Source organism: Bos indicus, chromosome 13, assembly GCF_029378745.1.
Source record: "Bos indicus isolate NIAB-ARS_2022 breed Sahiwal x Tharparkar chromosome 13, NIAB-ARS_B.indTharparkar_mat_pri_1.0, whole genome shotgun sequence".
In the NCBI taxonomy this organism is placed as follows: domain Eukaryota; kingdom Metazoa; phylum Chordata; class Mammalia; order Artiodactyla; family Bovidae; genus Bos; species Bos indicus.
Window position 1 is genome coordinate 2,415,778 of NC_091772.1, and position 23,117 is coordinate 2,438,894.

Here is a 23,117-nt window from a genome sequence, read left to right on the forward strand (position 1 = left end):
GACTCTGTGATTCTAAATCAGCCTTTAAAACAGTTCCCTAACTTTCATTTGGCATAAACATTTGGTTCTCAGAATGTTCACTTTTTAAAACTCCTTGGCCTTTGTCAAAATCACATTTAACCCCTTCTTGGCCTCTTCCTAGGACAAGGCTGAGAGAACAAACCTACTACATTTAATCTATGGAAAGAGAGAGCAGCCTTAGACAGAAAAGACACTTGCTTTCCCCTGTGCTCATGTAGCTATGTAAAATGTTATATCCTATTTCATTCATATCTTAGAAATCTCTGTACAGGAAATTAACAGCCCCTCACTGTCCTCTCCCCATCCCCTAACCACCTCTACGCCTGGTGTCAGCGGAAGTTATCTCTCCAAGACAGACATCCCACAGCACACAAGCTGGAACGCTGATCCCCTCTCTAACCATCCGTCTTCATCCACACCTGCAGCATCGGATCACCTGGGAACCCAGTAGAAAGGCACATTCTCTCGTTGCCGCCCAGACCAACTGCATCCTCTGTCCCTTTGCCCAGATGATCCTGACACATGCCCGAGAACCAGAGCAGAGCGTTGAGAATCACAGCTTCAGACCCAACAGACTTTAGCCATAGGGAAAACCCTCCAGTTCTACTAACTTTTCATATTCATATCCCTCAGCCCTGATGCTATTCCTTCTGTGTAGAAAACCTCCCCTCACAGTGCCTGCCCCTCGTTTCCTTTACACCCTTGCTGGCCATCACCTCCCCTGGGCTGAGAGACACACATACCCTCAGCTTGCAAAGAAAACTGCACTTCAAAGATTTAATACAAAAATACAAAATGTACTACTTACATTGAGTACAAACTGTTAGATAGCTTATCTTTATTAGTTACTGACTAAATGTTAAAACATTCGTATGTTGAATATATTAGGTCTAATAAAATATATTATTAAAATGAATTTGACCCATTTTTTTTTCTTTTTAAAATGTGTACCAAACTCATTAAAACAAAGAGTAAAGTGGGGTTACCAGAGGCTGGGGGATAGGAAAGTTATTTTTAAGGGCACAGACTTATAATTATTAGGTAAATAAATCTTGGAGATCTAATGGAATATACAGTAAATATGACAACAAAGGGCTTCCTTTGTTGTCTATATTTATAATTATTAAAAAAATAATTATGTGACATGATAGAGGTAACTATCAATATAATGGTAATCACATTACAATATATAAATTATCAAGTTAACTTGCTGTAACTCTTAAATTTGTACCATGTTATATGTTAAAAACATTTAAATAAAAATAAATATACAAAAATTAATAAAATGTGGCTACCAGGATATTTAAAATTACAATTGTGATTTGCTTTATAGTCCTATCAGACAGTGCTGAAGTTGAGATTTCTACGATGATCTGAGACCATTACTACGGTTCTCAAAGCATGGTCCCCTTTGAAGAGAAGCAGCCACATGACTCGGGGACTGGTCAGATATACAATTACTCTGCTGCTTTCCAAGCCTACAGATGCAGCATCTCTGGGCGGGGCCCTTTCTCTCAGGATATCTTAACAAGCCCTCAGGGTATCTGAATGCTGTGATTGTCCTGTCCAGACATAGAGCTAGAAGCACACTTCATTGGTGCTTCTAAAGCCAAAGGAATAGGAATAAAATTACTGGAACCAGCAAAATCAATGTCTGCAAAGGGTTAGGTTTACTACGTTGTTAAGCAATTCAAAATACAGGTTTTCACGTTGAAAATGTTGAAAATATATATGAATTTTGAAGCAAAATCAAGCCACTGTGCCATAGAAGAGGACTGCTCATGGCAGGCGGGAAAAGGAGTGAGATAAATGGGCGTTCTGCCATTTTGAGTTAAAACGAAATTGAGGGACTTGGCCTTATAAGTGAGTATCTATTGAGTATGATTCTAAACATTTGATTCTAAAACCACACTACTCCCTTTGTGGTAAACATCTTTAACTCCATTTCACAAGTTAGGAAATTGAGGCACAGCAAGATTAATTAGCCGTCTCAAGGCCACACCTGCCAGAGCTACAGTGAATCAGGATACAGAGCCTAGGGGCCTTAAACCATTTCCTTACCATCTTGCACAGATCTCAGACCTACCTTAGCTAGTCTGTTAAATGGGTATTTCCATGACAGTTATTCCTGGCTGCTGTTAAAATCATCTGCGGACACTTAAAACCACATTCCTGCCTGGACTCTACCACCTAGAAACTCAAAATTCACTGGTCTGCAGTGGGGGCTTTAAGAGCTCCGCAGGACACCATTTGACAGATGGTGGCAATCCAGCTGGGAGACAGGAGGTGGAAGGTGTGGGCTGTGGCTAAACTGAGGTTCTCTAAGTTAGGCTTCTCCACCTGAGATGAGTGTCAGTTCCCTGGACCACCATCTTCAATGCAGCTTCTGATACAGGAGGCCTGGGTGGGGCCTGAAATACCGCAGTAGCGAGGGTGATGTTGCAGAGTGGAGCTGATACTACTGGCCCGTGGACCTCACTTTAGTGCCCGGCAGTGCACTGTCTAGCCGCCCTGACCCTTGGGAGGCGTTCCTGGCTCCCTAGAGAGTGTCTATTCTCCCAGCAGGCACTGGAGGAGAAGGCGGGATATTTTGCCCAGCTGCACACCAAGGTTAGAGACTCCTTGCGATCCCAGGCCTGATCCCTTTAGGTCTTTCCAAGGTCCAGCCTAGGATGAACACATGCAAGCAGAGCTGGAGTTCAGGAGACCTGGAGGAAGTTCAGGAGACTCCGGGAAGCTGAAAGGGGATCCACAGTGATGACCTAGAAACAGGAACCCCCGGAGGGATCCTCATCAGTTTAGCTGCCTTCTTACTTGAGCTCCGGCTCCCCCCTGGGTTTCTCACCTCCTTCCCACTCCATTCTGAATTGAGGGCAAGGGACTAGAACAGGGACCTGCAAACTTGCCCTCCTCAGGGGCCCGCAGCCTTGCTGGCATTGCTGGAGGGTCCGACCTTCCCAGAAGTGAGCATTGAGTGCTCATTCCACTCCCCCACCCCGCTCCCACCTTTCCACAGAATTCCTCCCGCGCCGGACTCTCAAACCGGGTCCCAGGTCTCCCTCCAAGGTTCCCAGAGACGGAGCTTAGACGGCCCCGGAATGGAGGCTCCTCCACCCCGGCTACACTGCGGCTTTGACCTGTGCCCCCAGCCAGGGCCCTTGTTGGGTGCTTGGAGACCGAGTCCTGTTCTCTGCAGTATCGCGGACAAGGATGCGGCCGGCGCGGTGCGGGCGACCCAGAGGCCCACGGAGAGGAGGGGCGGCCCGGGACTCCGACAGCCGCCAGCGCTCACGGCCCGGCGGGTCTAGGGATCAGGGCCGCGGATCTGTGCGCGGAGCAGAAAACTGGAGGAGAGAGAGCTTCGCGTTGTGAGAGGAAGAGTATTGGGGAGCTTTCTCTAAGATATGTATGTCACACACACACACACACACACACACACATATGGGTGCGCCTCTCCGGCCACCCCTCGCCCACGCCAGCCCCGCCACCCCAGGTTCCGGCCCATCAAGTCGGGAAATGAGCCGATCCATCAGCGGCTCGGAGGACGCCGGCCTGAGGCGTGTCCCATCTGTGCACCTCCACAAAGTCACCCGGGGTTAAGCGTGCCATGGCGGTACCCGGGCTCCCAACCTCGGGTGACAAGTGTTGAGGCGGGGTGCTCGCAGTGGCTTCGGTGCTTTAGGCTTGAGTGGCCGAAGGCCCGTTTGCCTTGCGATGTAACTCCAGAGACTGTGGGCGAGGCAGTGGCTACCAGCTCCGTAAGACCTGATGTTTCCGTGAAAAGGAAAAAAGGGGGAGAGGAGAGAATGAGAAACACAAAGAACATCTTAGGATGGGGTTGATCTGGGCCTAGAAGGAGGTGGAAGTGCAGACAGAAGTGCCACCGAGGCTGCCGGGCCAGGAGACAGTCCCGGAGACAGATCTCCGGATCTGTCAGACAGAGGCCTGGGGCGCCCCAAGCGGGAGGGCTGGGGCGCCCACACGTTTGCTTTTGACTTAAAAAGTAACCATGGAGTCGCCATGGAAAAAATCCGAATGTTAGTGTTATTTTTAGGGCACTATTCGGGATTTAGTGTTATCTGAATTTTGTATTTAATGTCATTTTTATTTTAAAGGGAATCTGGGGAGGGTTCCCATGGTGTTTTTCAGGTGTGGGGGCCCCCAGCGTCCGCGTCTGGGCTTGTCACCGGAGAGAAGCAGCCGGCAGGTACCCGGCTCCGCGTCTAAAGGAGCCTCGAAGGAGAGGCGGCGCCTGGTTTGTCCCTGGACTTTCTCCCCCAGTTGCGACCCAGGGTGGAGAACACCCTCCGCTGCCGCCCGCCCTCCCTCACCCCAGGCTGGAAAACAAAACCCTAAGCCTAATCTCACTGACGGGGCCTCCAGCAGCTCCGGGAAGGGGTGACCTCCTCCTCCAGGCCCCAAACCTCACTTCGACCCAGGGAATCTCAGAGGAGGACCCCGGTCCGTCAGTCACCTTCTCGGGGCCTGTCCCCGGGCCGGGACACCCCCACCCAGCTCCCAAGCCGCCACTCCGCCTCAGAGAAGCCGCTTTCCCCTGGGTGCTTGCTTCTTGAGCTCTTCCAGCCGCCGAGGCCTCTCCTCTCAGTAGAATCTCAAAACCCCGTGCACTCCCCCAAACGGACCAAGAACCGACCGACGCGCGGCGAGGATCGCTGAGTGCCCCTGGCCCCGAGGCGCTGCATCCTCCCGACTTGGCCCTGGAAGCTGGAGCGCTGGGTCCCTCGAGGGCATCGCCCTCCGGTGCGGATGCCATCCTGGAGGATGAGAAAGGGGAAAAAATAAAAGCAAAGAAGAGACGCGAAGCCTCTGAGACCTGGCCGCCTGCCCCTCCTCTGTATAGCATCCCACCCCGCCCTCGAGCCCCCGAGAGGCGAGCGGCCGCAGAGCGCCGAGGGGCTCGCCGCACACCCTCCCCGGCCCTCGGGGTCTGCCTAGGGTCCCCAGGAGGGGAAACTCGAGAAGCTGGCGCGGCGCCGGGGAACCCTCTGCCAGCACCTCCCTTCCTCCCTTTCCTAGTCCAACTCCCTGGACCCCGACACAAAAGAGCCCAGAGCTTCGCTCCAGCAGCCGAGGCCCACACCTGCTCAAGCCCAGCACCCGCGGGATTGATCCTTCCTCCCCGGCTTCGGAGAGCGAGTGGACCCCACCTTCGTAAGCTTTCTCCCCCGCGTCTGCATCTGGAGCAGCTGCGCGAACGTTGGTGCAGTCCCGCCCGGGCGCCCGGCTCCGGCGTCTCTCCCGGGCTGAGGTCTCTGCGGACCGGTGTGCGGGCCACTGGGCGGCGGGCCGCCCGCGGCCGTCCCGTCGCTCGGGCAGAGTCAGCCAGGCCCAGCCTCGGAGCAACCCGGCCCGCGTGCTTCGAGGCCAGCCAAAGGTAACGCCGCGGGCCACAGCCTGAGTCTAGATCCGCGACGGCTTCTTGTCCGTTGGGATGAAAAGCTTTAGTAATGGAATTCCGCAGCGGTTTTTTGTTTTCCTTTCCAATTAAGGTCGCTCATAGCAGTGAGGCATGCAGCCCTGAAAGGATCCTGTAGGAAAGCTGTGTTGGAGACAGAGATGAAGCCGTCCCTTCCAGAAAGTGCTGTTAGTGGAGGAATCTAGGCAAAGCTAACATTTTGCTGCCTAGATTCCCTTGCCAGTCAGTCGCCTTCCAGTACACTGAAGACTCTTTCCTTTGTTGGCTACCAGAACGTCTTGCACGGTTTCAAATCAACAGCCATAGAGACATCCTAAACGTACAGCCTCAGGACACCCCGGGCACTCCGGGCTCCAGCTCTGAATCAGCAAACTTCCTTCCAAGCTCAGCTCTCACCTTCTTCCACAAGGGCAGTTAATATACATTTTCCTTCGTTCCAACACATCTTCAAGTGAATATCAGATAAGTTCAAATAGAGAATTTAACGAGTAGTTAACTGGGAATAAGAAACCCCTGTGATACATCATAAACTAGATTTTAAAGAATTGCATTATTTCAGAATTCAAACTACTGTAAACGAGCCACAGCTTGTCTAACCTTAAGCCTACTGGAATAGCTGTCAATATTTCTTGGAGAAAAACTTCTTAAAGGATTTTAACTACTTCAGTTGATTCTTGTCTTTCACAGAGAAATCCCAGGCCCCTCTGCCAGGAAAGCAGAGAGGACTGATTGTACTCAGTTGCCTAAAAATTTACATTGAAGCTAGTGGTAGCTTCAGAAACAGTAAAGTAATTACTGGCTCAAAAGATGAAAATCATTTCTTTGCTCTTGAACATTGAGCATTTCAGGAATAATTACCTGGCCTCACCATCTGCTTATTCATTTTTTTTTTTTTTTTTTTTAAGAGAGACTTTTGTGGCCTTCATTCTCTCATGTGTGAAGGCATTTATTCTAAATGAACTCATAAAAGGACATTTTCTAAGAATATTCCCAATGAAAAGGCTATTATTCTGGTGCCTTGTCTTCTCCACCACTTATCCTCATTGCAGAAATAGCTTTGTTTCTTTAAAGTAGCTGCAGGAGAGACCAATGACAGACAGAATGAGGGAAATTTCACCAAGATCATGCGAGCTGAGTGCTTCCAAGGGCTAAATTTAATTTCCTGATTCTTCCCACGTATTCTAGGCTTTGCCTATTTATGCACAAAATATTCTTATGTACACTTATTTTTCACTTCCTATCCCAAAAGGGTTTTTATCCTAGGGAGGGTCTCAAAGGTTTTCTAAGGAAGTGATTAAATTAAATGAAATAATTGTTCAGTGATAAGTTGAACACAAAAAAGGTTTTGGTAACTAGTAATTTTGGCTTAACAACTGTGTGCATCTTGTCCAGTTTAGTTAAATTACCCCTGCTTCTGTTATCCATTTGTGCTTCCTTATCTGTGTGTGTGTGTGTGTGTGTGTGTATGATGAGAGGAGAGCATTGGTGGTTGTGGGAACTGCAGAGACAGAGTACATTTGCACATCTCACTATAAAGTAGACCAAAACGTCTATAAGCCAAAGCTGCAACAAAGCTTTAGCTTTCCTCTTTGATTCTACAAATACAAGTTAATTGCTTGTGCAACCAAGTACCAAGAGATACACCTAATAATTTGAATATTTAATTTTATTTAGAATGTTTTGCATATTCCAGTCTTTTGCATATGGGTAAATTATCAAATAAAGAAGTTAAATAACAGTTATGTATCAACGCTATAAAACACTGTGGATTGGGGGCCTAATTTCTTCTTTATTGCAAATGATAAACATGGAAGAATGGAGAATTACATCTCTGCACTGACTCTCGTGGTTAACATATTTTCCTGCCATCTGCATTGCCCTTCTTTACCTTTTACCTTAGATCAATTTGTCCACTTCCATAAGATCTGCCTTCTTCAAGAGGCCTCCTTTGGTAGAACTGACCACCCCGAGATGGCTATCTTACTTTTTCTTTCCTTAAACATCTATGCACACATCATGCCAGGCAACCATATATCTTCATGTTTCTTATTTTCTTCCATCAAAACTAAAAGTTCTATATATGCAGGGGTCTTTTCTTCCACATCTATGAAACAGTAGTCACTCAGTGACATGCATGAGATTCACAAAGACTGAGTCAATAAGTAAATATGTGCACTGAAGAGAATCCTTTGTAGGACTTAGAGGATCTAGAAGAGATTTCATAGTCAATGCACTTGGGTGACATGTGTATTGACTGCCAGCAGCATTGATGAAAACTGACACAGCTGTCATCCACATGAGTGTACATGTTTATGTTAGCCTCTTACTTGCGTTCCCATTCAAGAAAAGAAGAATGGACTGGATTCTAAAAATTTTTGTTACTATCTTAAAATATGGCTTAAATGGTAAGTCTTTCTTCTTTATTACCTCTTTGCTAATTTTAAAGAACTAGAGATTTTGAGGATGATTAGAAAGTAATAAATGTTGGTGAAAGTTGTAGGTACAATGATCCAACTCCTATTGCAACATAAGACTCACTACAGGTAGATGGATAAGTTAATGGTATTTGTAAAGCTATGTTTAAGATTAAACACCTAAAGGGATTTTATTTTTTAACTTTTTATTTTGTATTGTGGTGTAGCCAATTAACAACGCTGTGATAGTTTCAGGTGTACCGCAAAGGGACTCAGCCATACATATAATAGTATCCTTTCTCCCCTAAACTCCCCTTCCATCCAGGCTTCCAACATCAAGCAGAGTTCCATGTGCTATACAGTAGGTTCTTGTTGCTCATCCATTTTAAATATAGCAGTGTGTACATGTCCATTCCAAACTCCCCAACTATAAAAGAATTTTAAATGAACTGTGTTTTGAAAATGATTCTCCCAAGAAGAGGGATTAAAATTGCTTCCTGTTTTCTTTTAACTCATTCAAGTACTGGTTAACAAAGAGATCATTTATGTCAGATATAGAAAGAAAACATTTTCCAAAGTAACTTCCATTTAACTTGTAAATCAGCTACAACAACTTAAGATTAATGACCAGTGCTACTTCCCATCTAATATTGTATTATTAAAGCAGATAATCATCAATTAATTCAACTGCTCTTGTAACATCTTATAACTGAAAATATCTGCAATAATGTGTAAGAGAGAAAGTATTCTAACTTTTACAGATATCTCTTATTCATGTATAATGGTATTTGTTTATCTTTGGGTTTCCAAAGTGTCAAGGATGGTACAAGTAGTGGTACTCAGTTAATGCTTACAATCTAAATTAATTTGTCTTTTGTTTTGAATGCTTTTTTAATCACCGTTCACTTGGCTAAATGGACAACCCCTGAGCTATTATCCTAATTTTTTAGATAAAGAACACTAAAATCTCTATAAGGTGATAAAAATAAATACTGAATCTTGAGTGACTGAAATCTCTGTCTTTCCTCATTTCAGTACTGGAGGGAGAGAGGGAAAGAGAATATATAAATGCTTCATTATGTAATAGTCTCATTGCTTTCTAATTTTTGCAGTACTGCAGGAAAATGTATTTACTGACAGTTACTAACATGATAAATCATTAGGCATATATAACTTTTACAACGTCCATTCTCAACTGATAATAATTGACTTTGTATCAGTCACAATTTTGCCTCAGTGATATATATATTCACTTATGTTAAGTTCTTGAGAAATATTTGGATGAAATATCAAAATACAGAGATAAAATAAAGATGTAAAATATAGTATAAACTTAAACATTACTTCATAATTTGAATTGCTCTTGATCTAATTGTTGATATAGGAATAGGTTTGAAGCAATAATCATGTAGACACTTTGTAGCAAGCATAATGTCAGAATATTATTATATGTAAAACACCAGTCTGTACCTTTCAGGAATATGAGTTAGAGATCTTAGGTTTTAGCTTGTTATTTGGTTATTGAATAAAGATTTTTTTAATGGAAATCAACATATTGTATACTTTGGAGTCAAAGTATTATACAAGGAAAAATGATAAATCATGTGCTTTGTCTATTTTAATTTTACTGACCATGTGACACTGAAGAAGGTCATTTAGTTTCTCTGAGTCTCAATTTTGGGGTATGTACAAAAATAATAAGGTATATCTTCCCTTGCCTATCTTCTAAGATAGGCAGGAGGATCAAATTTATAGGGAGGATCAAATTTGGAAATGCACATGAAAACACTTTGTAAGATACTCCCTATTAAGACATTGTTATTTTGCTTATTATTCATATTAATGAAATAGCCTTTAAGAAATACAGTATTTGGAGATCACTATAATTGACAGTGTATCTCTTGCTGAAAGAGCTGATTCTGATTTATAGAGTAAAAATTTTAATTAAGCAAGCTACTGAAAATGTAAATATAGGAATTAACTCAGTAGTATTTGTTTTTCTGTCCCACTGAAAGCTGGAGAGTACTATCTGTGTGTGTGTGTGTGTGTGTGTGTGTTTATGTAACCGTGATTGTCCTAAAAGAAGCTACATAACCCTCACAAACTTCGAGTTCACTTACATTCCTCTTGGGAGAGTAGCCACAATATAGTGAGCAAGGATGTCTGACCCCAGCGTTCCAAGTCCTCATACAATCAAAGAACAGACTCACGGAAAATAAGCCGGAATAGATACACTGCACTGACTGAGGACCTCCTTTGAGGAGGCGTTAATTTAACTTTAAACCCTGATCTCACTGAGAGCAGGGGAGAGAGGGGATGTCTCCAAAATGCAGGAGCTGTTGCCATAGCATTTTCCTTCTCTCTTCCTGCCTACTCCTCCTCCCCCAAAGCAGCAACAAATGGTGCTCTACCGCTTTCTTTCAGGAACCGGATGCATTTTCTGAAGCCAGGACTCCAGTGGTGTGATGTCTTCACCACCTAATCACCGGTAGGGATATTGAAGAAGTCTGAGGTTGCTATTAAGTTTCTCAGGACAGAATCATCTTTGCGGATGCAACTGCAGCACAGGAAACAGGGAGAATCTGAGCCCTCCCAAGTCTCACTGGACCTCTGCATGAACCCAGCCACCGTCACTTCTGCAACACAACCGAATTCTTTCAGCACTCGCAGAGTACAGCTCCCTCGCCGCGCGATCCTGCCCTCCGCAGTGAGCGGACTCGCATCAGCCCGCTTGGGTACCGGCCACGCCGCGGCCGCCCGCGCACCGAGCTCTCGCCCGCCTCCTGCCCCCTCTCGCGGCCCCCGCCCCTCGCTCGCCCGGCTCACTCTAGCCGCCACTTGGAGGGATTCCCTCTCGGGCGGCCTCTGCAGCAGCACCCGCTGGCCTTATTCGCGGCTCCGGTAGCATGGATCTCCGCAGAAGAGCCCTTCTCGGCGTGGATGGACTTCGAGTTCTCCTGATGCTGTTCCGTGAGTAGCGTTTTGGGGACGGTCAGAGCAGGGCGCACTCTGCAGAGAACGGAAGGGGCACCGTACGGCAGGCAGGTAGCTTAAGGTCAAAACGTGGACCTAACGTTTTGCGGGTTGGTTCTCTTTGTGGGGGCGGGGGGTTGCGGAGGGCCTTCCCCTCGGTAGCAGGGAATTCCCCAGAGAGCCACACACCTGTATGGCAACCCCAGACATGGTGCTCACACGGGCCTGCTTCGTGGCTTTGAGCACTGGCGAGACACCTTTGTTTTAAAAGCCTAAAATGAGGAAAAACAGGCCAGTCGGATTACAAGTCAGTAAGGCTTTAAATGTTTTCTAATTTAATTTTATTATAAATCAACAGCAGTCGAATTTGTTGCCGCTGGGGCAGAGAAACGGCCCGCAGAGCGCATGGTAGCCGGCGAGGAACTTTGTCACCCCGAAGCCTGCGGACTGTGATGTCTCTCCACCTTGAGCCCCAGACGCGTGGGCTCGCTGAGCCCCGAACAGATAGGATTTGTTTTTTTCCGCAGATACAGTGACTCGAATCATGGCAGAACAAGAAGTGGAAAATCTCTCAGGCCTTTCCACTAACCCTGAAAAAGATATATTTGTGGTGCGGGAAAATGGGACGACGTGTCTCATGGCAGAGTTTGCAGCCAAATTTATTGTCCCTTATGATGTGTGGGCCAGCAATTACGTGGATGTAAGGCACTTTTTCCCTCCCGGCTTGTTCCTAGGGCTCCAGGGGCGAAGGGCACCCTCCCTCAAGACCCCGTGAAGACCTGGGTCGCCCGCCTTCCCCCCTAAGCCCTGCAGGCTGCTCCTGAATGCTGCATGGGGGTTCCGGCTTGTAACGCCTTCTGCTCGCCCCGCCTGCTTGGAAAGTAACCTCCCCTCTCTCCGCTCCCCTAACGGCCGGCCGGGTCTGCACGCAGAGCATCTAACCGCATGTTCCCGGACCTGGGAGCGCGCGCGAAGGAGCGCCCAGGCGCGCCAGACCCGGAGTTTGGACCCGCCGCCCTTTACAGCCCCCACGGGGCCCCGCGCGCTGAGGGGGTGCGGGGCGTCTGTGTTCCCAGCTGATCACGGAGCAAGCGGATATCTCATTGACCCGGGGAGCCGAGGTGAAGGGCCACTGTGGCCACGACGAGTCGGAGCTGCAGGTGTTCTGGGTGGATCGCGCGTACGCACTCAAAATGCTGTTTCTAAAGGTAACTGCTAGCGAGGCTGGCGGAGCCCCTGCAGACTCCGGGTGCGGGTGGATAGGGGCCGCCCCTCTGCCTCCCAGGCCCTCTCTGCGCCGGCGGTTCACGCGCACCTCCTCCGCTCGGCAGGAAAGTCACAACACGTCCAAGGGACCCGAGGCAACGTGGAAGCTGAGCAAAGTCCAGTTTGTCTACGACTCCTCAGAGAAGACCCACTTTAAAGACGCAGTCAGTGGTGAGTAGAGGTCAGCAGGGCTGGAGAGGGACCGTGGGGAAAAGCAGACGCTGCTGGGATCACAGGTGTGGATGCGGAATTCCTTAGGGTTTTGGAAACGCCCCAGGCTGGCTCTCGGGGATGGAGGACGGGAGCGCGTCTGAGTCCTCTGGCCTTCAGGCCTGGGAGACGCGCCGCAAACTCCGGGCCTGAAGGCCTTCGCGCATCGCCTGACTCGGAACGAGACGCCTCCTGAGAGCCTGTCTGCCCGGGGGCTGCCTCAGGATAGTTTTCTCAAGATTTGTCCTTTAGAGGAACGCGGAGAAGGACCAAAGCTGTATTTTTATTTCCTTCTGCACCTCCTCCCCCTTTTTAAAATTCTTATGCGCTAAAACTCCAAGGGGGCAGTTTTGACTTTCATTTTGGGTCAGAATTTGATGGCCTTTCAGATCTTTCAGCCCGTGGCTCAGGCCTCACCACATCTTCAGTCGACTGCAGACACCCCGGAGTGGATTCTGAACCGTGTCCTAAATGTATTGCTTTTTTTCATGCCCATCACTACAACAGTTCACCTAGATCCTCCAAAAATATCGTGGCAAGAAACATCCAAGCTCCAAATAATAATATTGGCATCTTCAGGCACCATCCAAGATCACATTGAAATTTATATATTTATTTTGTAGATTATCTGATCTACTAATAATGAAGCCATCCATCACCTGGGCACCTGAGTTAGGACAAGATTTTTACTGAATACATACAAAAATACATATGTCATCTCTTCCATTTCACCCTTTATCAATCCAGTAAAAAGGGCAATTTCGTCTCTTTATCAAAGTTTATGTTCAAATATTTCCCACGGTTAAATTAGACTGAAGAAAGAAAAATCTTAATCCTGGGAAGGAGAGAAGGGAGGGTGGCAGGCTTCCAGAGATTATGTATCTGTACAGGGGCATCAGCCCAGAGCACTAGCAGCCACTGTGCTTTGCTGAGAAAGATATTTTATTTTTTGCAGAGCAGTGTGAGATGTAGAAAACCAAGTCACTGTTCTTTGCATATTTTTGGAATCTCTGTTAGATTTATATAATAAAAAAGGGTTGGAGATTTAGGTATCACTCCCTGCTTCCAAAAAGAATTTCCAGATTACTGTTTAAGGAGCCCATGCTCATGAAAGGCCAGGGGCATTCACGTTTGCAGAGTCTTAGCCAGACAGAGTAACAGGGCATGTCAGCAAGTGGGCTAAGAAGCAAGAGCCAGCTGTCTGGATCACCATGAGGAGGATTCTGCTAGCCACAGGCACCTGACCATTGCTTTGGACCCTTCCTGCAGCTGGGAAGCACACAGCCAACTCGCATCACCTCTCTGCCTTGGTCACCCCAGCCGGGAAGTCCTATGAATGTCAAGCTCAGCAGACCATCTCACTAGCCTCCAGCGACCCGCAGAAGACAGTCACCATGATCCTGTCCGCGGTCCACATCCAGCCCTTTGACATCATCTCTGACTTTGTCTTCAGTGAAGGTAGGTGGGTGGGGAGTCCGGAGGAAGGCGAGGTTGACTCAGGCTGGAGACAGAAGGTGACCTGCAGGGCGCCAGGCTGCTACCCTTGGGTTGTCTCTAGGGTAGCATGGCTCTGCCTCCCTCTGCAACGCTTCTTAAAGACTACAGGAAGCCGACTGAAAAAATGGCTCTTCCTGCTCTTTCTCCTTCATGTCCTTCTTTTCCTCTCTCCTTCTCCCTCTGTTCCTTTTCTCCTCCCTCCCAATTTCCCTTATTTTTTTCCATTGTTTTCTTTCTCCCCTCCTTTGGCAAAAGAGGAGACTGGATAGGAAGACAGTCAGTTGGGAAAAAGCCTAGAATTTGATGCAAGTTTCTCAAGGAAAAGGCAGCTGAAAATTCCAAGCAGTTATCTAGAGAGCTGTGGATTGGAGAAAGGTCTTTGCTTGTATGGGTCTCAGTATCTTCACGGTCTCTAGACACATCCAGCCCTAGGTTCTACCACTGTAAATCTAAATTTTGTGTGAGCAAAATGCAATAGGTGTGTGTGTGTGTGTGTGTGTGTGTGCACGCGTGCGTGTGCACATGCGCAGGTTACACAGAGAGACTCATGAAGATGTGCCTCTGTCCAGCGTTCATATTTACAGGGAGGGACACCAGAGAGGCCCCAAGGAGGGAAGGGTCCCTGATCTTCTCTCTCTGAGGAGTGCAAAAAGCTGCTTCTCAGTCTGTTCCAGCCCTGATAGGAGATCAGGCAGGATCTAGCAGAGGCGTGTTTAGAGGATCCACATTCTCTTGGTTTTCTGCATCCCAGCAGAAGTAGGGGAGCTCACATTCTGCAATTTGCCCAAACCTAGCAACAATTTACACTGGACAAGCACAGGGAAAGTGAATTCCTCTAGTCACTTGTTTGCTATCTCTGTGTTGTCTAGAAGGGGCTTCCCAGGTAGGTCAGGGTAAAGAATCCACTTGCCAATGCAGGAGACTCAGGTTAGATCCCTGGGTCGGGAAGATGCCCTGGAGAAGGAAATGGCAACCTATACCAGTATTGCCTGGGAAATTCCATGGACAGAGGAGCCTGGCGGGCGATAGTCCATGGGGTCACAAAGGAGCTGGACACGACTGAGTGACTAAGCAACAACAATTGTCTAGAGGAGTTTGTTAGAGACAGTTTGATATTCTCATTTATTCTTTGTGGTTCATAAATTAGATTTTGGTTGCTTTATGGATGCTAACCTTTGGGCTGGGGATCCCCAGGGGAATGCCACCATTTAAATGTGTAGAATATTGGGGAATCCCCCTCTGGTCACACGCAAATCATTAAAGAATTCCCAAGGTGTCCAGCTTTCATCAACTATCCCTCTCAAAGTACACAGAATAGAATCCCTCCCCACAAGATTATTCAGAAGGCATTTGGGAATTCCTCAGTTAAACTCTCCTTGAGGGAAAGGCCTCCTTCTTTCTCGTCTTCATATTTTTTAGCACCTAGTACACTGAGTGACTTCACTTTCATGCATTGGAGGAGGAAATGGCAACCCACTCCAGTGTTCTTGCCTGGAGAATCCCAGGGATGGCGGGGCCTGGTGGGCTGCCGTCTATGGGGTCGCACAGAGTCGGACATGACTCAAGTGACTTAGTAGCAGCAGCAGCAGTACAGTGCTTGGCACATTGCAGATGCCCTGTGAACTTTGGCTGAATTGACATTCCGAAGCTGTGGACTCAGCTAATGTGTGCGTGTGCATGTGCCTAGTCCCTCAGTCGTGTCTGACTCTCTGTGACCCCCTGGACTGGAGCCCACCAGGCTCCTCTGTCCATGGGGATTCTCCAGGCAAGAATACTGGAGTGGGCTGCCATGCCGTCCTCCAGGGGATCTTTCCCACCCAGGGACTGAACCTGCATCTCTAACGTCTCCTGCTTTGGCAGGCGGGTTCTTTACCACCAGTGCCACCTGGGAAGCCCCAGGCTCAACTAATAGAGAGCTGCAAATGCTTCAGTGCTAAAAAAATCAGCATTTAATAGATGTAGAACAGCAGTGTCGCACTCACCTGTTGTGTGGAGTATGGGCTCTTCCGTCTTAATGTGTTTTCTACAAAATTGAAACTAAACTTCGAGATGTTAACACTCAAAAATACTGTTGGTTATGAAGGTATTTATAAAATGGAAGTGTCTTTCTTAAACTCAAAATATTAAATATAATGAAAAGCAATTGGACTTAATTGGTGACCAGGAATTCATTTGGAAAATATTGGATCATGGAGTCCCCAGAGTCCCTGCAGTAGACGCTTTTGAGTTTACGTGTATGCTTTCAGTAGCCTCTAATTGCTCTTTGTGTCTCCCTGGTCTGCTGTTTTTAGGCACTTCTTCACGTCTTTGTACCCCTGGTGCTATAATTGCTGTTTTTACTGTTTCTTTACATCTCACCCCAGCCCACTATGGGTTATTTCTAAATTGTTGCTTATAGTCATTTATGAATGGAGAAATCAGATCTCACGGATGTTAAAATTGTGTACAAAATAAGAGTAAATGGGTACCAAATAAGGATCGGGGCTACTTTCCTAAAAATCAGTGATTATTTTAACATAGACTTAATGATCTCTGTGTACAAAACGCAATTTTAATCCAATTCCAGGGTCTAAATGGATAGTCTTAGAGAGTTTGTAAAGATGTGTAACTTCCTAAATGCAGATATATTCAGCACAGGCAAATTGGACTTGTCTCACCAAGGCTTTTCTGGGTAATAATCAGGATGTTGCCTCCTGTATGGTGCCTTGGGGCTCAGGCCTTGACGTTCCTGGGAGGAGGCAGGCCTCCTTTAGTCACTCATTGGATCGGTGTGCTTTTGTGTGGCCGGGCTTCTTTTGTTCTGGCTCCTTCTGTCTGTGCCTCTCAGCACCTGCCCTCAGTATGTTTTGTAAGAGGTTATTTTACTCGTTTTAGTGGGTCTGAAAGATTTCTTTTGGAGTGCCTTTTCAGAAACCGGCACTTGGCTCCCACTCCCCAGAATAGAAGGAGGCTCTGGATGTCTGGCTGATGCCTGTGCGGGTGTGAGTTGGGGCTGCCTGAGTTCCAGTGGGGTGGTGGTGTCTGGTCACAAGTCTGACACCCCCTGCAGGGCTGTGTACATGGCTTCTGGCATGTGCATGCAGGATCCGCCGCACGAGGGCGTCAGGTGAAAAGTCCGTTCCCTGCGCCTGACCTAGTCTCCCACCTGCCTCCTTCATAGATTCTGAGAAAAAAGAGGATGGCTCAGTGAAACGGGTTAGTGGGTACGCACACAGCACTCACAGAGCCGTTCAAGTGGGGCTGACATCTTTATCACACAGACGCCTTTAGGGCGTTGAACTTGGCTGCTGTACTGATCCCGGGTGCGTCTCGTAGCCCCGCCGGCGCCGTCTGCACCGTGCGCAGCTCTGGCGATCTTTTATCCGCGGTCTGGAGGCCGGGCCCACGACGCCCGGGTGATGCTGCTGGTCCACAGCAAACTGTAGGCGCCCCGGCGGCGGGGGGATTTTGAGCCGATTAAGGAAAATGATATGACGATAAGAGGCAGTAACGTGCACGCTTCCTGGAGGGCACTTGGGCACGGTTGTGTAGGGAAAGCCCCCCACAGCAATGGGACCATCCCGAGGAAGGTCTCTGGGAGCCGCTATCCTGGTGATGGGGAGCGGGGTGTGAGGGGGGCTTAGTGTCTGGGTGATGGCCCCTGACAGCATGGGGAGGGATCCTGGGGTCGCAGAGCTCTGGGGGCAGCAGAGCTCTGGGGACAGCAGAGCTCAGGGCTTTATCTGTCTCTTCAGTAGGTAACAGCTGTTGGGTGAGGTTTGTACCCAAAACAGATAGGCCCTAAATGACTAGACATTCAGGCCATTTTGTTTAGATGGTTTTTTAGATATTTACATGTTTAGTTGTTTAGACAGTTTTTTAAATAAGTGAATGTGTCAAAATTTGAGTTTGGCCCAGGCGGGCTTTTGAGTTAATAGGTCTCAGCCTGTAGTGCAAATGTAACCGACCAAGGGGCCAATCTGTATAGGCTGGCTTCTTTCTATACAACATATACTTGGTGTGGCGACGCTCAGTCTGCAGTTCAGGGCAGCTCGTGTGTCCCCGCTGTGTGGGGCCCCTTGTCTTTCCCCAGTTCGTTCCTGGTGGTGGGGCCCTTTGAGGTTCAGGAGACTTCTGTGATGGGGGTGGTGCCTCCCCAGGAGGGAGCAGAGCAGACAATTTCAGTGGCTTGAGTTAAAGGCAGCTCTCATGCGTAATGACAGAAGAAATGTAATGGGACAAGGTGTCTCTGTGCCCCTTTGTGAAATGTGCAGGTTTAATGGGCATTTGTGTCACCACGTATACACTGCTGCTGTTTAGTCGTGTCTGACTCTCTGCAACCCCATGGAGGTCTCCACCAGGCTCCTCTGTCCATGGGATTTCCCAGGCAAGAATACTGGAGCAAGTTGCCATTTCCGGGGCCTCCTTAATTCTCAAGGGGAGACACAGACAGAGAGACCTGTGAAGGATAGACTGAGGCCCCCGTTTAAGTGGAGAAACTGAGGCTCAGGGAGGTGAAGTAACCAGCCAGGGCTGTGCTCTGGTGGCTGCCAGCATTGTGACCGGAGCCTGTTTTTGGGTATCAGATCCTGTACTCTTAGCATCTTCAAGTCTCTCAGCTGCTCCCGCTGAGAAACTGTACCAAACACATGAAAGCAGGGGCCACCTTCAGAAAGGTGGTCAGGTGCCCTGAATTCCTGAGCTCTTTATCATTGTTGCTAACAGTGTGATTGGGAGATACCACTTGATCTGCAGTTTACCCAGAACTCTGGGAAAAGCAACCTGTATTTTATTGAAAATGAATGTACACCACCTCCAGCAGAGTGCCCCAAGGCTGGCTGCCATGCTGCAAACCAGGGAGGGGTGTGTTGATGCTGATCGAAAGCATTGCATATGCCTGTGGTTGACCTGGGGCCTCCCAGCCAGGAAAATACCGCCTGAGTAACTGAGCCTTCTCAGGGCCTCCTGGAGAAGCATCCAGAGAGAGACAGTCCTGTTATTAACACTGCAGAGAGCTGTGTCCAGGGCTGGAATACAGAGACCCAGTGCAGGGCCATGTCACCAGCCAGTCACAGAAAACTGCGTTCTTGCTACTGTCCTGAAGCCTAGTGTTTTAGGTGGGGTTCCCCAAGAAACAATCCTCTGTAAGGATTTAAGGGCAGATAGCTACCTACCCTTAGGTAGGATTAGTTAGGGTTAGAAACACCTAACCCTATTTAGGTGTTTCTAAAAAGCATTGCTTGGGGAGTGGAAAAGTGAGGTGGGAAAGCTAGCAGATAGTGCACGTGTGTCGGAGAAGGCACCCCACTCCAGTACTCTTGCCTGGAAAATCCCATGGGCGGAGGAGCCTGGTGGGCTGCAGTCCATGGGGTCGCTAAGAGTCAGACAGGACTGAGCAGCAGCAGCAGTGCAGGTGTGTAAGTGAGCAGGTCGCCCTGGTGAGCACTGGGGCTCACCCTGAGGGAGACCCTGGGAGAGAGTGTGAGTTACCCGCCAGCGGCCATCCACCTCTGATGGCTCTCTGGGCCATCTAACCTGCCCTGGAGTTAGAGTCCATGGGAATGGGTGGGAATGGTGACTGCCAAGGGCCTAAGACCCTGTCCATGTGTGCTGTGCCTCGTTCCGGGGTGTAGGAACCCTCCCCGTCCTGGTGGAGCTCACAGGTAGCGGGAAAGAGTTTATGCAGCTCTTCCTGTGCATGCTGTTCCTGGCACACAGCAGCTTCCGTCAGTTAACAGCTTTTCTTATTTGCTGTTGTGCTTACATCTTGCTGAGAGTATCTGCTTATCTCCAACCAAAGATCTCCAAAGCCCACTCATCTTAGCAGTTTCTCAGTACACAAAGTACATTTCGCTGAAGTTACAGGAGTCTCGAGCCAGCCCGGAGGAAATATGGAAAGAGGAGCAAACCCGTTCCTTTTGCTGCCCCGTCAGACGGCAGGGCACGCACAGCCGGTGTCCCTGCCCACTTTCTGCAGCAGGAGGGCCCCGGCACCAGCAGAGCCGAGCAGTCCGCTTGCCTGTCTCCATGCTGCCTGTTTGGAGACAGTGAAGAGTCCTTACACTTTTGCTCATCTCAGGGTGTAAGGACAGCTTTAAAATGCTGTGGTCATCAGACAAAACAGAATAAATCTCACATCTGGAAGAACACCCTAAGATGCATCAGGATTGCAATGGTGGCGCCAGGGTTGCGGTTGAGGGCACCTGAGCTGGCACCTGGCGGCCTCCAGTCACACCTCTTCTGTCTGATCTGACTACATCTAGTTCTTTCCAATGACTGCTCTGGTGGTTGCTTTTTTCCAGCCGTAGACCCTGGGCCTCTGTTTTGTGTTCTCTAGAACCGTGAGTACAGCCAAGGTAAAGGTGTGAGGGAGCCCGAAATCTGTGGAGGCAGACAGAGAGTCAGGGGTCTCTGAGCGCCCAAGGCTGGATGCTGAGCTGGGCTAAGCCGAGGGATGCTTTTCTCCCAGGCAGGGGTCGAGGGCAGCCATCCTCCGTGGTTATATAACCTGTGGGTTAACTCATCAGTTTACTGCACAGGATCTTAACCCTGGTGTCTGTAGGGTTTGTGGATAGAGTTCACGGGGGGTCTGTAAATTTCAAAGGGAAACATTTCCATCTTTATTTTCACTGATTTCTAATTAATATTTAACATTTCCTTCGATTATAAATAAAGGTAACAACCCACAGTAGTATTAGTCATACCCATGACTTTGTCAGTAGCAGAAATCATAGACATTTTCTTTCCACATTTTGTGCAGATCTTGCAAAGTAACAATTATGCTTCTCACTGCTTTGCAATCAAAGCCAGCCTACATGTGTGCTAATAAATACATATATAACTGTCCCTTGAATTATTTTAAAATACTCTAATAGCTGATTTCAGTGTAGTCCATTTTCTGTGTAATCTTATGTTTTTCATTTTATGCATTTATAAGCATATTTCTGAGAAGGGAAGATGGTTTCTTCATACTGATACCCAAAAGAGGATAACTCTGCTTTAGTGGGTCATGACCAGCACTACTGTATTTATTTTTAATTGTACTCATGGCTACTAATTGTCACAATGATGTAGTAAGGATACACAGCTGGATCACAAGGGAAGAAGGCACAGTGGCTTCCAGAGGAATCTGTGTGCAAGTTTCCTCGTGGTGCAGTGTGCAGACTCTAGGGTGCCCAGAACTCACTGGTTGTGGCTCACAGGTTTTAGTTGCCCGAGGGATGTGGAATCTTCCCAGAGAAGGGACTGAACCCAGTGTTCCTTGCATTGCAAAGTGGAACCTTATCCACAGGACCACCAGGGAAGTCGTGGATATTTTAATAACCTAGGCTAGGAATCCAATAACTTGAGTGTTGTCCCATTTAATTGATAAGTTTTTATTTTACACTGTATAGAAATATTAAGGGGTTAAGTCTTAGAGTTGGTTGGGAAGTACTGTTTCTGAAGAAAATATCTCCCTAAAGTTTCCTTGAGAAATCTTTTTCTGGGAGGAGGGTGGATATAATTGCTTTACAATGTTGCACTAGTTCCTGTTGTACAACAGTGTGAATCAGCTATGTAGTATATACATATCTCCTCCCTTTTCTTGAGAAATCTTTTCATCTCTATCTGCCTTTTGGTTTTCTTCAGTTCAGTTCAGTTCAGTCACTCAGTCATGTCTGACTCTTTGCAGCCCCGTGAATCACAGCACGCCAGGCCTCCCTGTCCATCACCAACTCCCGGAGTTCACTCAAACTCACGTCCATCGAGTCAGTGGTGCCATCCAGCCATCTCATCCTCTGTCGTCCCCTTCTCCTGCCCCCAATCCCTCCCAGCATCAGAGTCTTGGTTTTCTTAAGCGGACTTAATTAATCATAATTCAGAATATTTTGGTAGGAATTAATCATAATTCAAGATCTTTTGGTAGGAGCTCATTGCCTTTCTTTTTCTTTCACATTTCAGAGCATAAATGCCCAGTGGATGAGAGGGAGCAGCTGGAGGAAACCTTGCCGCTGATTTTGGGGCTCATCTTGGGCCTCGTCATTGTGGTCACACTGGTGATTTACCACATCCACCACAAGATGACTGCCAACCAGGTCCAGATCCCTAGGGACCGGTCCCAGTATAAGCACATGGGCTAGAGGCCGCTGGGCAGACAGCCCCAGCCGCCGCACCCCCGGCCCTGGCTGGATCAGGCAGAGAAACCACAGCACTTCGCACTTGTACATGGGATACACCAACACAGCTGCAGTCAAACAGACTCGGGTACGCAAGGCTTGCTTGGCCTGCATCCATGCTTAAACAGGGATGGGGGATTCGTTTGGATTCATGGGGCGAATGACATAGCCCTTCCAGGCTGAGAAGTGGGAGGGGTGGGGTCAGCCAGCTTTCATGCTCGTGGTGGCTTGGCCTTGACTCTCCAAGGAGCAACGCATACAACTCGGAGGGATATCTGGCTGTGAAGTGTAAGGATTGGAACCACAGTTCTTTTGGAAAGACACCCCTTAGGGTTCAAGAGGAACAACAGATGCTTTGCTCCCTTGAACACAGATGGCTTATCCTATACTATCGTCAGTGCACACAAAATACAGCCTCATGCTCCCTGCAGCAAGACCCCTGAACGTGATCCATGCTTCTGGCTGGCATTCTGCATGTCTCGTGATTGTCTTGGGAATGTTTCACTGCTCCCTGCACCCAGCAAATTCACAGCACAAGAACTTGTTTAACGTAACTATGCAGAGTTGTTTGGACTTTATACTATGTCAGGTCCAGGTATGGGGACCTGAAGAATCAATCCATGTGAGCTTGTCTCTCAAAATGAATTAAAATACACTACTGTCTAGCATTTGGCTGCTTTCTTGAAACAAGTCAACACAACTAAAAATGGCTTGTGTGGCATCCACAGGAGAGAGGCGGGTGATGAAGATGGGCTTTTCATTCCTGTAAGAGGAAAAGCCAAGAAACAGCAGGAAAATAATAGCAGGGACGGGGGAGTTGGCTTTTCCAGGTGAAAACCATGGATTTGTTTTGGCAAATATAAGTAGTTTTAATGATGGCACCTCTTCACTTGATCTTACCTAGAAGGCCGAGAAGTGATAATAATGGCACCTCTTGAATGGTTGGTCTAAAATAGTTTCTGATGTTTCTTGATCTTGAGTCTCACACTTCATTTTGTATTAAAAAGCTGGACTGAACAGAGTAGTTTGGACTGAGTTTTGAGATAAAATGTAACCTACTGAATTCCTTAGAGAAAGGTACATAGTTTGGATTTCATCCACCTCCTAAATAATCATTGTTCAGTTCTGAGCTAGAAGAGGGAGATCCTCTCCTCTGGTGTTAGG

At 47.7% G+C, this 23,117-nt stretch overlaps 1 protein-coding gene and 1 long non-coding RNA gene across 3 annotated transcripts; one reads left to right on the plus strand and one right to left on the minus strand.

The window, feature by feature from the left end:
* Nucleotides 1-839: 839 nt before the first annotated feature.
* LOC139186429 (uncharacterized) lies at nt 840-5,274 on the minus strand. Its single transcript, XR_011569965.1, has 2 exons — nt 5,190-5,274; nt 840-4,796 (listed from the first exon to the last, which is right to left on the minus strand). It is a non-coding gene; the product is annotated as an uncharacterized lncRNA (long non-coding RNA).
* LAMP5 (lysosomal associated membrane protein family member 5) lies at nt 4,785-22,618 on the plus strand. Of its 2 annotated transcripts, none has more exons than XM_019973120.2 (7): nt 4,785-5,416; nt 10,297-10,842; nt 11,204-11,545; nt 11,922-12,053; nt 12,177-12,282; nt 13,591-13,779; nt 21,739-22,618. In XM_019973120.2, exons 3-7 carry the CDS (start codon nt 11,390-11,392, stop codon nt 21,915-21,917), a joined length of 762 nt encoding a protein of 253 aa, XP_019828679.2. In that variant the 5' UTR covers nt 4,785-5,416; nt 10,297-10,842; nt 11,204-11,389; the 3' UTR covers nt 21,918-22,618. The 2 variants fall into 2 exon arrangements, with proteins under 2 accessions (XP_019828679.2, XP_019828678.2); XM_019973119.2 differs by having other exon boundaries at nt 11,373-11,545.
* The last annotated feature ends 499 nt before the right edge of the window (nt 22,619-23,117 follow it).